The 14,694-nt window shown below is 46.5% G+C and overlaps 1 protein-coding gene across 3 annotated transcripts in view; it reads right to left on the bottom strand.

Annotated features, from left to right (window-relative positions):
• Positions 1-355: 355 nt before the first annotated feature.
• Positions 356-14,694, bottom strand: part of PCYT1B (phosphate cytidylyltransferase 1B, choline) — a 147,786-nt gene continuing 133,447 nt past the window's right edge. For all 3 annotated transcript variants that reach the window (XM_070366008.1, XM_005890191.2, XM_070366009.1), the window contains exon 8: positions 356-4,666. In XM_070366008.1, the coding sequence (XP_070222109.1) occupies positions 4,454-4,666 (213 nt within the window). In that variant the 3' untranslated portion in view covers positions 356-4,453. The remainder of the gene's footprint in view (positions 4,667-14,694) is intronic.

Below are 14,694 nucleotides of genomic sequence, written 5' to 3'. Positions count from 1 at the left end.
AAGTTTGGGGACCATGGAGCCTGGCTCCTGAATTCAGAGACTTCTATGGGCAAAGGAGACCTCAGAAACCATTTCCTCTAATCCCCTCATTTTACAAAAGCAGACACTGAGGTCAGAAAAGTGAAGGGCTTTGACAGAGGTCAGAAAGCAAGTTGGCAGCAGAGCCTACAACTCAGGGTCCTGGCTGGGTCCCAGGCATGACCTCCCCTCCAGGAAAGTGATCCTAGCCAGCTATTTTCTTATTGAATTATCATTGGTTTACAATATTGTGCTAATCTCAGCTGTACAAAAAGTGACACAGTGACACACATACATTTTTTATATTCTTTTCCATTAAGGTTTATCCCAGGAGATTGGATATAGTTCCCTGTGCTGTAAAGTAGGACCTTGTTTATCCATATACTAACCCCCAAATCCCAATCCATCCCTCCCATACCCCCCATCTTTGGCAACCACAAGCCTGTTCTCTATGTCCATGAGTCTGTCTGTTTCGTGGATAGGTTTATTTGTGCCATATTTTAGATTCCTTATACAAGTGATGGCACATGCTATTTGTCTTTCTTATTTACTTCGTATGACAGTCTAGTTGCATCCATGTTGCTGCAAATGGCATTATTTTGTTCTTTTTACAGCTGAGTACTATTCCACTGTGTATATACGCCACATCTTCTTTATCTGCTCATCTGTTAATGGACCTTTAGGTTGTTCCCTTGTCAGGCATGAACTGGCTGGCAGCTCCAGGCTTGGCCCGTGCTGCCTGACAACAGACCCATCATTCAGGGCTGGGCCCAGCTGGGCGGAGGCAGGACCGTGGCTACGCCTCTGCTTTTCCATGTTGCACCAGAGCTCGTAAGTAGGAACACACAGCAGCACGCTTTTAAGAAACACAATAGGTGAAAAGTGCAATTCTGCATCCCTTTATTTATAAACAAGTTGAGAATGCCATGTCCTGTTGGGAAGCAAGAGTGGGTTTGGAGCGCGGAGAGGGAGGTGCAGGGGTGCCAGGGGGCGGGGGCTGATTCCGGAAGTTCGCATGATTCAGCACCAGAGCAAACGCTTGGGCGTAAGGTCGTGCTTTAACCCAGAAGAGTTGTCGTCGTCTTGTCTTATATGTATAGCACAGTCTGAAGTATGTATGCTTTTCTTATGGCTTTGTCCCGGGACACATCGCAGTGACACACAGAAAAAAAACTCAAGTCTAGAGAGAAGTAGAAGTTGCAGAATGCCTCATGAGCTCTTTTGTTAAAAGAAGAAAAATCTGATGGCCAAGACTAGTGCTGACCGGATGCCTGGGGAACAGGGACATCTCTGTTCCCTTCGGGCTCATCAGATTCAGCTGAGTCTATATCGCCATCTTGCATCTCTCTCCCCGGGGCGTGCCTGGCTGATAAGTCCCAAGATGGAGAGGAGGAATCCACGCTCTTCCCGTCCCTTCCGTCAAGGATGGTCAGTAACTCCAACCTCAGGCCGTCCTGCAGCTGTGTGTCTTTCCCACAGAGCAGGTCAGAAGGCAGACTTGGGTCTCAGGATCACTCGTCTTAAGGTTGGTTTCCTTTGCCTTTGCCAAGTCCTGGCCCATGGGAGCTGGCTTGCCAGAAACGGGCCATTCAGTGTGACTCTGACATTACAATTGCCCTGGGTTTTTAGCTGGTGAACATTGGATTTTGGGGTCCCCAGGAGGAAGATGAGACAGCTGATGGAGAAGGGCTGAAATGGGAAAGCTGGGCAGGGGGAACCCACAACCTGCATGGGTACCCACTAACCTTGGCTGTCAGTGAAAGGAGGCCTGCCTTCTTCACCTGTTAGGGAGTGAGCAGCCCCTGTAAGGGAGTGGATAGGCACTGCGCTCCCACGCTTGCCCTTCTTCACGTATCCTGCCTTCTTCCACAACCTAAATTGCTGTCCTTCAGCCCTCAGTCTGAAGCTTCCTTCCCTGTCTAGAGCAAAAGAACATTTCCTTGCTTTCTGGCATTTCTGCTTACCTCTCCGAGCTTGAGTAACACTTGGTACCACTCCCATTCCAGCCTTAACTCCCTCGGGGCCATGACTGTGGACAGCCAGCCACCGCATCTCCTCCCAAGCAGGGGAGGAGGGGCAGGGAGAAGCTGGTGGCCAGGATGCATCAAAGACTGGGTTGCAGACTCCTCCATTCCTTCTCATTAATCTTGCAGCCTTGGGAGGGGAGGTATTGTTAACGGTCAGAAGAGGGGCCTGGGGTGAGACTTAGAACCTGCTTGTGGGTTGTGATGGCCTGTCCCTGGCACTGAATGTGAGTCGTAGTGGCGGCACATGTCAGTGTGGTGTGTAAGGCCTGCAAAGTTAGAGGCCGCCTGGTATGTCAATGCCAAGCTGTTTGCTCCGGAGCAGGAATCAGGTAAACATGGGTTTATCTGCTCTGGGCTGGAGCCTAGAACCAGAAAAGGCATTCCCAAGAGAGTTTTCTCCTGCAGAGGGAGGCCCTCACATGAGTCAAGCATGCAGATTTTCTTGAAGCTTCTCTCCTCCCTCCAGGCACCTCGTTCTCCTTTTCTCTTCCCTCGTTCCCACTGCCTGGTGCAGCTGGCTGCTGCCTCCTGTCAGTGCTTGGAGATGGGGGCATACACGCCAGTGTGCCCGGGGGGCACAGTGGAAACACGGGGCAATGCTCTGGGCCTTGATGGCAGCAAGAAATTTCCTTCTCATGTGCCATCTTTCCACCAGCTCTCTGTCCCACATGAATGCTCGACAGAGCTCTGGAAAAACTGCCAGGAACAGGGGAGTGCCCAAGCCAGCTGAGCCTCATGGTTCTGCTTCCCAACAAAGCCTACTCTCTCCAGGTGGGCAGGGAGGTAGTTCAACCCCAATGCGAGGGGAAAGACATGCCACCTTCCTTCCTTGGTTGCCCCATGTGTCTCCCAGAAGGCTGGTTCACAAGGCCTCTGAAAGGGAGTGTTTCTGTCCCGAGGGATGCTGGGCTCTGCCCGTGTCACTGTTCTGGGCCCCTGGCTCCAAAGGCACAGCCAGACAATGCCACTTCTACCCAGGCGTGTGCTCCCACCCCTCGCCTCTACCTGCTCGCGTCTACCCGTGCTTAGCAGATAGCAACATCAGACACCTCAGTGGGAAAGCTTAGCGTCTTCAACCCACTTGAAGCCTAAGGCGGGAAGTAATTACAGGACTGCCTGGCCCGTTCAGAGGCTGAGGCTCCCACCGTGCTCAGTGAAACTCTCAGAGCCTGCCTCCACCTGCAATGATGATGGGAGGCCATGAGCACCACCCGCCGATTTCTTGGCTGGGATGACATTTCTGCAGGAATGCAGGATGAGCTTTTGACAAGGTGCCCAAGTCCCAAGGAAACCAGGTAGTTCTGAAGACTGAGGATTTCAGTGGGGTATTAGGGTGGGAGCTGGAGAGGGGGACAGTATAAAATGCCGCCACCACTGACTTGTTGCATATGGTACACACCCTGGATGGCGTCTTGGGAGCATACATAGAACAGATATGTGCAGGTAGCACCCCCTATTGGTATACTTTGTGGCTTGGGACGTCAAACTGCTGCTTGAGGTCTGCAGAACTGTTCACTGGTCAGAAATGGGGAAAGCCATTCCATGACAGCATCCTTGAAGGAGAAGCTTCAGGAAACAGCAACCATCTGCTAAACTCGGAGCCAAAGCAGAGCGGCTCCTTGTGTGTATATGTCTATAGGATGTTCTCTTGCATTTCCCACAGACTAAGGTAATTTCTAGAAAACAAGGAAGTCAAACCAATGATGAAAGAGTACAGCCAGGAGAAGACACTAGGCCTTAGGGGGCATTCTCCTGGAAAGAACTGTCCTTGGCATGAGAAGTTGCGGCTCACACTAGGTGACCTGGGATATATCTGGCCTAAAGCAAGGCTTGGTTTAGACTGCAAAGGACTGATGCGTTGCAACCTCTGGTCTCTGGCTAAACTGAGAAGGCTGGCGTTTGTCTGTAGCTCGACTATTTCAGAAGCACTGTGCCACCTCTACTGGAAATAACTTTATTCTGGCAGCGCTTGGGCGGTGGGAGGCAACGTGCATGGCCCTTAGGAGCTGAAAGAAGCAGATTTCGGGTACAGCCACTTCCGTGGGTGGTGTACCTGGTGGGGGTGGGAGTAAGGGCCAAAGCAGAAGACACCCCACTCAGTGCGAGTCTCCCAGGGGTGCTCTGCCTCTTTCTTTAGCAAGGTTAAAATAGGGTGCTTCTAGATGATGCTAAGAAGGTCTGTATAGGTTGCCCGCCTGGAAACCTCCATGCAGAGCCTGGGTTTGGGGCAGAGTGGAGACTGAGGGGGGAGCTGGTCCTGAGTGGAGCTATGTCATGGGCTGAGCTGCAGTGCCAGCGACTGTTGCCCTCCCCCCACCAGGGTGTCCCCCGTGCCCCCGCCCTGCCCGCCCACCCCATGTGGTGGGGGCTCTCGTGTGGCGGGGGCTCTGGTTGTCAGCCAGCCGCCTTTACTTCTCATCCTCATCCCCCTCACTCATGCTGCTCATGGAGGCTGAGGCGGCTTTAGGTGAGAAGGGGGGCGAGGGTTTGTGCGGGAGCCACAAGAAGGTGGGCGACGGGGAGCGGGAAGGAGACCGGCTCCTTGTGGGGCTGCTCACAGGGCTCTGCTTTGGGGACAAGGCGTGCAGCATCCGGTTGCTCCTCTCCTGGAACATCTGCTTCTAGAGAGAGAAGGGAGAGAAGGCATGTGTTAAAGGAGCCATGTGCGGGGCAGGGAAACAAACAAGGCAGGAAGGGCGGAGCACACACAGACACAGGCTAGTGTGACAGCCAGTGTCCCCCAGACTGTCTCGGGGCCGGGGTGGGGGCGGGTGGTGCTGAGTGAGGTTCCGGGGCAGGAGGATGCTGCCACATCCGATTATTATCATGGCTGGTTCTTGGAAGTCACCCCATCTCACTGCCTGTTCCCCCTCTCCCAATCTGACTGCTGTCTGTGATGTGCCCGGTGGAAGGGCCGCAGGAAACACAGCAAAAACCCCTCTCCTCATGGGGAGGAGAGAGGAATCGCACAGTAAACAAAATATGAGTATGTCAGACGAAACTATGGTCTGGGAGAAAAAGCAAGAGAGGTTAGCAGATTGGGGTGGGGCCTGGGGAGGTGGATGGGCGGCAACTGTGAGTCAAGCAGAGGCCTGAAAGAGGTGATGGGGAGGGGACCAGGGGGATGGAAATCAGGGAGAAGCACGTTCCAGACAGAACCCTTAGAAGGGAGCACACGGTACATGTCGCGGGACAAGCCAGGGGGGTGAATGGGGGCATGCATGCGGCTAGGAGGAGGTCTCTACAGAGTAACAGAGGGCTGTGGCCTGTGGGTCTTGGTGGCCCATTGTAAACTTGGCCTTTGAGAGTAGAGAAAGCTCTGGAGAGTTCCTTTAGCTCTGGAGTTCTGAGCAAAAGAAAAACATGGACTTATGGTTTAAAGGAGACCCCTGTGGCTGCTGTGCTGGGAACAGATGATAGTGAAGCGAAGGCAGGAGCAGGGGACAGTGAAGAGCCCTCAGTAAGAACCCAAGAGGATGATGGCACCCTGGACTGGGATGACGGCTGTGAGCATGGTGAGAAATGGCTAGAATTATGGTATGTTTTTTTTCCTGTTGTTTTATTAAGGTTTACTTAACAATTTTCAGTTACTTAATAATGTACAGTTCTGAGAGTTTTAATAAACGCCTTCAGTTTTGTGACTACCACTACCATCGAGTTACTGAGATCATTTGTAGTTACCCCCCCACTTCCCAGCCTTGGGCCGCAGAAGTGTTTTCTGTCCCTAGAGTTTTGCCTTTTGCAGAATGTCATCTAAATGAAATCAAGCAGTATTTGGTGGTGGTGGTTTAGTCGCTCGTTCGTGTCTGATTCTTTGCAATCCCACGGACTGTAGCCTGCCAAACTCCTCTGTCCATGGGATTTCCCAGCAAGAAAACTGGAGTGGGTTGCCATTCCCTTCTCCAGGGAATCTTCCCGACCCAGGGATTGAACCCAGTCTCCTGCATTAGCAGGTGGTCTTCTGCATTTCAGGCAGATTCTTTACCGACTGAGCCACCAGGGAAGCCGGGTATATGGTCTGGCTCCATTTTGAAAGTGGAGCCAACAGGACTCGTGACAGATGGGATAAGGGGTGTGAGAGGAAGCAGAATCAAGTGACTAGTTTCTGGCCCGTGAAACAAGAAAGCTGATGCCACTGGCTGGTGTAGGAAACCATGGGGCTGGAGGAGGCTGGGGAGTTAAGATGGCTTTCCCAGTGTAGGAAACCATGGGGCTGGAGGAGGCTGGGGAGTTAAGATGGCTTTCCCAGTTTGGGACCTCTGGTGACTGCTGCCTAGTGTCTTCAGAGCCAAGCTCTTCGGCAACACTGTCCACTAGCCTCTGGGGAACCTAGTCCTGGCACCGAGCCCCTGCCCATCTGCCCTCCTGCCTCAGCCCTCGAGCACTCTGTTCCCCATGCCCGAGCGTCCTCCCCAGGCTGCCTGGGCTCTGTGCTCTAGTTTGTCATCACTGCTCCTTGTAGAGCCTCAGCCCCCTGCTGCTTGCTCCAAGCCTCTGCTCTAAACTGGCCCTGACAGCCAATTCTCCTGTTAGCCCTCTTAGACTTTGCTTATTATCATTTGAGCTTTTAATTTTACAAACTACTACTGAGACCCTGGGGACTTGGTGCTGTTACAAGAAGGGGAAGAAAAGGGTAATTTGGTGGTCATATCCAAACTGGGGCTTCAGTGACATGGGGAAGAAGGGGTGGAAAGGGGCGTTGAGCCTGTGGGACTGGCTTTCCAAGCAGAGGGTGCTAAGAAGGCAGTGCTAAGCAGGCAGTGCCAAGCATAACTGCTTGGCTCGACTGGACCTCCCAGTGCCTATAGGGTACAGTAGTTGAAGCTAGAGCACCAGGAGGAGGATGGATTTCTCCGGAAGAGCCCCTGGAAGATTATAATCAATAGAGGGGTATGGTAAGATTCATGATGTAGAAATACCTTTGGGTGTGGGAGCATAAAAGCAAAGAAAGAAACCATTAAAAAAAAGATTAGTGTTTGGCTATATAAAAATTGAAAACTTCTATATATCTATTTCTGCTTTATTGACTATGCCAAAGCCTTTGACTCTGTGGATCAAAACAAACTGTGGAAAATTCTGAAAGAGATGGGAATAACAGACCACCTGACCTGCCTCCTGAGAAATCTGTATGCAGGTCAGGAAGCAACAGCTAGAACTGGGCATCGAACAACAGACTGGTTCCAAATAGGAAAAGGAGTACGTCAAGTTATTATTATCACCCTGCTTATTTAACTTATATGCAGAATACATCATGAGCAATGCTGGGCTGGAGGAAGCACAAGCTGGAATCAAGATTGCTAGGGGAAATATCAATAACCTCAGATATGCAGACGACACCACCCTTATGGCAGAAAGTGAAGAACTAAAGAGCCTCTTGATGAAAGTGAAAGAGGAGAGTGAAAGGTTGGCTTTAAAGCTCAACATTCAGAAAACGAAGATCATGGCATCCAGTCCCATCACTTCATGGCAAATAGATGAGGAAAAAGTGGAAACAGTGGCTGACTTTATTTTTCTGGGCTCCAAAATCACTGCAAATGGTGATTGCAGCCATGAAATTAAAAGATGCTTGCTCCTTGGAAGGAAAGTTATGACCAACCTAGACAGCATATTAAAAAGCAGAGACATTACTTTGTCAACAAAGGTCCGTCTCATCAAGGCTATGGTTTTTTCCAGTGGTCATGTATGGATGTAAGAGTTAGACTGTAAAGAAAGCTGAGCACCGAAGAATTGATGCTTTTGAACTGTGGTGTTGGAGAAGACTCTTGAGAGTCCCTCGGACAGCAAGGAGATCCAACCAGTCCATCCTAAAGGAAATCAGTCCTGAATATTCATTGGAAGGACTGATGTTGAAGCTGAAACTCCAATGCTGTGGCCACCTGATGTGAAGAACTGACTCATTGGAAAAGACCCTGATGCTGGGAAAGATTGAAGGTAGAAGGAAAAGGGGACGACAGAGGATGAGATGGTTGGATGACATTACTGACTCAATGGACATGAGTTTGGGTAAACTCCAGGAGTTGGTGATGGACATGGAGGCCTGGTGTACTGCAGTCCATGGGGTCTCAAAGAGTCGGACACGATTGAGTGACTGAACTGAACTGAACTGATACCTCAAAAAAAAAAAAAAAAAAAAAAACTACTATCATTATGAAATAAGGTAAAAGGCTAAAAGGCAAATGAAGAAAAGGGAAAAATTTTTGCAATATTTACATACAAACTAAGCAGCTTAGTATATAACAGAGTTTACAAATCCAAAAGAAAATAATGAGCATTTGGCACATATAGGTAATTCACAAAAGACTTATAAATGAACTATAAAAAATGTTTGGCATTACTAATAAACAAACGCAAAGTGACTGATGTGAGAAACCTTTTTTTCTATACTGGATTGCTAAAAACATTTTTCACCTTCCCAACCTTTTAAAACTTTTTCCAGTTTTGAAATATAATTGACATACAGCACTATATACATTTGAGGTGTACAACATAATAATTTCACTTAAATTGTGAAGTGATTGCTACAGTAAGCTTAGTTAACATCCATCATCTCATGGATACAAATTTTTTTCCCATGTGATGAACTCTTAGGATGTCCTCTCAAAACCTGCATATACAGCACACAGCACTGTTAACCATAGTGATCATTATACATTACATCCCCAGTACTTCCTTACCTCGTAATTGGAACTTTGTACCTTTTGACCCCTTTTCTGCAATTTCCCCTCCCCATACTCCCTACCTCTGGTAAACACAAATCAGTCAATGAGATCATACAGTATTCGTCATTCTCTGACTTATTTCACTTGGCATAATGCCCTCAGGGTCCATCCATGTTATCACAAATGGCAGGATTTCTTTTCTATAGATGAGTAATAATCCATTATACTACATACAGACACACACCACAACTTTATCCATCCATCCATCAATGGACACTGAGGCTGTTTCCATGTCTTGGCTATTGTAAATATTGCTGCTATGAACCTGAGTTTTCATTTCCTTCAGATAAAACAGCTGACTCTTGAACAATATGAGGGGTTAGGGGTGCTGAACCTCTGTGAAGTAAAAAAAAAAAAAATCCACGTATAACATTATAGTTGGCCCTCTGTATTTGTGGTTCTACATTTGTGGATTCAACCAACTGTGGATCATGTAGTACTTTAGCATTTAATACTGAAAAAGAAATCCAAGTGTAAGTGGACCCCAACTGTATTCCCACAAGTGGAATTTCTGGATCATATTTTGAATTTTTTGAGAAACCTTCATAATGTTTCCATAGTGGCTGTACCAGTTGACAGTCCCACCAACAGTGCACAAGGGATCCCTTTTCTATACATACTTCAGAGCATTTGTTACCTTTTGTCTTTTTAATGCCAACCACTAGCATTACCGCGGAGAAGGCAATGGCACCCCACTCCAGTCCTCTTGCCTGGAGAATCCCATGGACGGAGGAGCCCGGTAGGCTGCAGTCCATGGGGTCACTGAGGGTCAGATGACTGAGTGACTTCACTTTCACTTTTCACTTTCACTTTTCACTTTCATGCATTGGAGAAGGAAATGGCAACCCACTCCAGTGTTCTTGCCTGGAGAATCCCAGGGATGGTGGAGCCTGATGGGCTGCCGTCTATGGGGTCACACAGAGTCAGACACGACTGAAGCGACTTAGCAGCAGCAGCAGCATCACCGACTCAATGGACATGAGTTTGCAAACTCTGGGAGATGTTGAAGGACAAGGAAGCCTGGTGTGCTGCAGTCCAGGGGGTTGCAAAGAGTCGGACACAACTTAGGGACTGAACAACAACTCTAACAGGCATGAGGTAATATCTCATTGTGGTTTCAATTTGCATTTCCCTATTGATTTATTTAGTGATGTTGAACATGTTTTCATGTACTTGTTCATGGTTTGTATATCTTTTTTTGGAAAAATGTCTATTCGGGTCTTTTGCCCATTTTTAAACTGGATTACTTGGTTTTTTGCTACTCAGTTGTATGAGTTCTTTATATATTTTAGATGTTAACACCTTATCAGATATATGGTTTGCAAACTTTTTTCCCTTTCTGTAGGCTGTCTTTTAAATTTGTAGACAGTTTCTTTGGCCATGCAGAAGCTTTTTAGTTTGATGTAGTCTCATTTATTTTGTTGCTTGTGCTTTAGGTGTCCAACCAAAAAATCATTGCTAAGACTCATGTCAAGGAGTTTTTCTCTGATATTTTCTACAGGGAATTTTATGGATTATGATCTTACATTAAAATCTTTATAATCTATTTCAAGTTAATTCTTGTGGAGCTGTAAGATAGAAGTCTACTTTCATTCTTTTACCTGTGACTATCCAATTTTCTAGCACTGTTTATTGAAGATAATAGTCTTTTCCCTATTGTATTTTTGGCTCCCTTGCATGGGTTTACTTCTGGGCTCTCAATTCTGTTTTATTGGCCTATGTGTCTGTTTCTATGCTGCTACCATACTATTTTGATTAATATAGCTTTACAGTACAGCTTGAAAGCAAGAAGTATGATGCCTTCCCAGTTTTTCTTTCTCAAGATTGCTTTGGCTGGGTGGTGTCTTTTGTGGTTTCATATACATTTTAGGACTTTTTTTTATATTTCTGTGAAAAAAATGCCATTGGAATCTTGATAGGAATTGCATTGAATCTATAGATGGCTTTGGGTAGTACAGACATGTTAACAGTTCTTTCAATCTATTAACGTGAGTTATCTTTCCATTTATTGGTGTCTTCTTGGATTTCTTTCATCAGTGTCTTGTTGTTTTCAGTGCACAGATCTTTTACCTCCTCCCCAAGTGAGGCTATAGGTTGGGCTCCACAGTTTGCTGGGTTTTCTGGTCAGGATTACTAGATGCTCAGGACTGGTAGTACACTCAGCAGTTGGTGGGGCTATGAATTAGCTTCTCTTTCTTGGCAGGGCAGCAGAATAGGCCCCAGGGCTTGTACAGTTTGTTTTTGGAGACCTGAGTAAGGCAAGACTGTGTACTAAATTCCCTGGCCAGACAGGGCCACCAATTTTGCTTTCTGCTCAAGTGCTGTTGGATGGGCTAGGCAGCTTCCTGTGTGCTTCAGTTCCGTGGTCGGGTGGGCTGCACACTGTATTCAGCAATGAGTGGGGCTGTGAATTAGCTTCCCTTCAAATGGCACCCCACTCCAGCACTCTTGCCTGGAAAATCCCATGGACGGAGGAGCCTGATAGGCTACAGTCCACGGGGTCGCAAAGAGTCGGACACGACTGAGCGACTTAACTTTCACTTTCCCAGGCATGGCGGGAGAATCAACCTGAAGGCTGGAGAGGCGCTTTGTTTTTGTGGCCCTTATTCAAGCTGATCTGCACCCTCAGTTCCCTGGCTCAGCAGTGCCTCTGGCTCTGCTGTGCAGTCCGTCAGCTGTCTGCTGGGCTCTGCTCAAGCATTGCTGGACCAGGCAGCTTCCCAGGTGTTCTGGCCAGGCTTTCTCGTTGGGTGGGGCTGGGAGCTTCACCCAGCAATGACTGGGGGCTATAACCCAGCTCCTCATCATGAGTGGGGACAGAGGCTTCAGGGCCCAAAGTTTTGGTTTGAGGACCCACATAGGACTGACTTGGGCCCCACTGAGTTCCCAGGTCAGGCCACACCAACGACTTGCCCCTGCAGATGAAGCATGGTGGCTGGCTGGGGCTACTGCTTGGGCTCTGCAAGTAGGAACCTGGTCTGCCAAGATCACAGTGCTGGCCTCTCCCCACATCTCTATCATGATGAGATTCTCAGTAATCAAGCCCTTTAGATTCTTCTGCAATCCTCCTGGGGTAAGACCAGAGTGGGTCTCGTGAGAAAGACCTCAGGCACAACAATTCCCCTTATTTTCCCTTTTTAAGTTCTAGCCCATAAACTTTTTAGGAGCTCAGATATCCTCCAGCAGACACAACAGAGATGCCTTGCTAATCACGGAGATTCTTTGCAGATTTAAAATTCCATAATGCTACAAATATACCAAGTATTCACCTTCCATTAAAGGCACCGATAATTCTGTCAAATGACATCCAAACCCCTCAAAATCAGACAGAAAAAAATGCTGTAGTACAACAGCATTAACTTAGATTAAGCCCATTTATGAGACAAAATCAAATGCCAAAAGGACAGGGTGGCCTATTATTAAGAGTGACATAAAAAAAAAAAATCCTTGAAATTCGAGCAGGCACTTTAAAATATGTGTTTTTATTACTGTAATCTTTAGGTATATTTTTAGAGGCAGCCATTAGCCCTCCTGCTGTTAATGGATTGTCAGCATTTCCATTAGAAGCCCACTTTCAAAGAACCTACAACTTGTCACTCTAGTTTGACTCTAGCTCATAACTGAATATTCTGCCTAAGGGGATGAAATGATTTGAATCCTTAATGATAAACTGTGGAGTCACACTTCATACAAGGCAATATCCATGCAAAGCAAGTCTGGATCTTGATTTGCAAACTCTCTGATCTGTTGTTTCTGGTGCATTTTGAAGGGTGGTTCCCCTGCAAAGGAGCTGAATTGAATCTGGTCAGGAGACAGTTTGTAAGAAGCTTCCTGGGAAGAAAAGCACTTAGAACTATAACAAACAATGAAGACCATGGCATAGCATTTTCAAAGAGAAATGGTATTTATATTCAGTTTTTTGCTGTATTAAGAGGTTTTCATTTATAAAGTTTTCTCCCAAGAAAATAATCCCATTTCTAGTCCTGTCCACATGACGGTAATTTTCTGTTTCCTCTCCTACAATGTTTTCCCTTTTAAGAAGTTCTTAGTATCTGGTGAGGCAGTAAATGACTTGACAAGTGCCTTTATAGGTTTCAGGGTTTCAGATATATTCTAGCAAATCCACCAAAAAGGAAATAAAAATATTCTAGCTACATATGGTTTGGACCTCTGGTAATCAAGATGGAACTCAAGAAGAGTTCGAATCCTGAGTTCCAATCAACAAACAACAACTCGCCCTGAAACAGTGCCTGGCACATCCCTGGTGCCAGGCACTGTTAAAACGGACTTTAAAGTATGTGACAATTTAATCCTCCCAACAACCCAAGGAAGTGGCTGAGAGGTAAGTGAATTTGCCCACAGCTCTCCGGCTATGAATTGAAGCCCTGCTCGTAACTAGCTCTCCGTAACTTTCATGCTTAGAAGCTTTTCCTGTTTACTTGTGTTTTACTTGAGTATTTGTTGGCAGACAAAGGTTTCAAACTGTCTAAAAGACGAGTGGGAAATTTAATTCAGATCCACAAACTGACTTTTATATTTCTCAAAATCAAACGTCTTAATACTTAGCAATGCATAAGAATGGCTATTATAAGAAACAGAAAACAACAAGCGCTGAAGAAGATGTGGAGAAATCAGAACCCTTGTACATTGTGGAGGGAATGTAAAATGGTTCAGACACTGTGGAAAACAGTATGGCAGTTCCTCAAAACAATTAAAAGAATCTTCATATGCTTCAGCAATTCTGCTCCTGGGTGTGCACGCAAAAGACTTGAAAGTAGAGACTGAAACAGATATTTGTATAGCTAATGTTCACAGCCATAAAGCAGAAACAATTTAAATCTCCATTGATGGATAAATGGATAAACAAAATGAGGTGTGTATAAATAAATGTATATGTCCGTATATATGTGTATGCACATACTTATGATGGATTTTTTTTTTTAGCTATTATGGGGTAAAGTATGGCTCTGATGGTGTTGAAAAGAAACATTTTGTCTGTTACAAAATATTATGGAAGGTTTTTCTGGCATGGAGGATTGGAAGGCTGACCAATGATGCGTTGCTTCAGCAAACATTTACTGACAGCACACTATGTATGGTTTGAGGATTAAGCTGTTTTGTTATGAAACTATGATACAGTTTGGGATGTATTTCACTCTCAAAATCATTGCAATTTGGGTTACTCTATGGTAGGAAAATTTTCTCAGTTGCCATCATAACATGGGGTTCAATTTAATCCAAATTATTGCTGTTTAGTATTTATGATGAAAAGGTTTGTTTTACCAAAGAAGTGAACTTAAATCTACTTTGTTGAGCTAAATATATTTTGAGAGAGCTAATATCGCCAACCATCAGCATCCCAATCTATAAATTCCAAGAAATTTGGGGATGTGAGATATTAATTTTAGGCCAAGTATTTTCCTTAGATCTTTCAAAGAATACAGAGTTGACTTGCCTTGGAAATCAGGGAAGTTGAAATTCTTTTTGCACTCTGATGAAGCTTCCAACGGAGAAGGCAATGGCGCCCCACTCCAGTACTCTTGCCTGGAAAATCCCATGGACGGAGGAGCCTGGTAGGCTGCAGTCCATGGGGTCGCAAAGAGTCGGATACGACTGAGCGACTTCACTTTCACACATTGGAGAAGGAAATGGCAACCCACTCCAGTGTTCTTGCCTGGAGAATCCCAGGGACGGAGGAGCCTGGTGGGCTGCAGTCCATGGGGTCGCAAAGAGTCGGATACGACTGAGCGACTTCACTTTCATGCATTGGAGAAGGAAATGGCAACCCACTCCAGTATTCTTGCCTGGAGAAACCCAGGGACGGGGGAGCCTGATGGCTTGCCATCTGTGGGGTCGCACAGAGTGGGACACGGCTAAAGTGACTTAGCAGCAGCAGCAGCAGGAGCTTCCAAATGTTTATAACTTTGCTA

This window comes from Bos mutus, chromosome X (genome assembly GCF_027580195.1).
Source record: "Bos mutus isolate GX-2022 chromosome X, NWIPB_WYAK_1.1, whole genome shotgun sequence".
Taxonomy (NCBI): domain Eukaryota; kingdom Metazoa; phylum Chordata; class Mammalia; order Artiodactyla; family Bovidae; genus Bos; species Bos mutus.
Note: the sequence above shows the minus strand (reverse complement) of the source record. Positions and strands in the feature narration are given on the sequence as shown.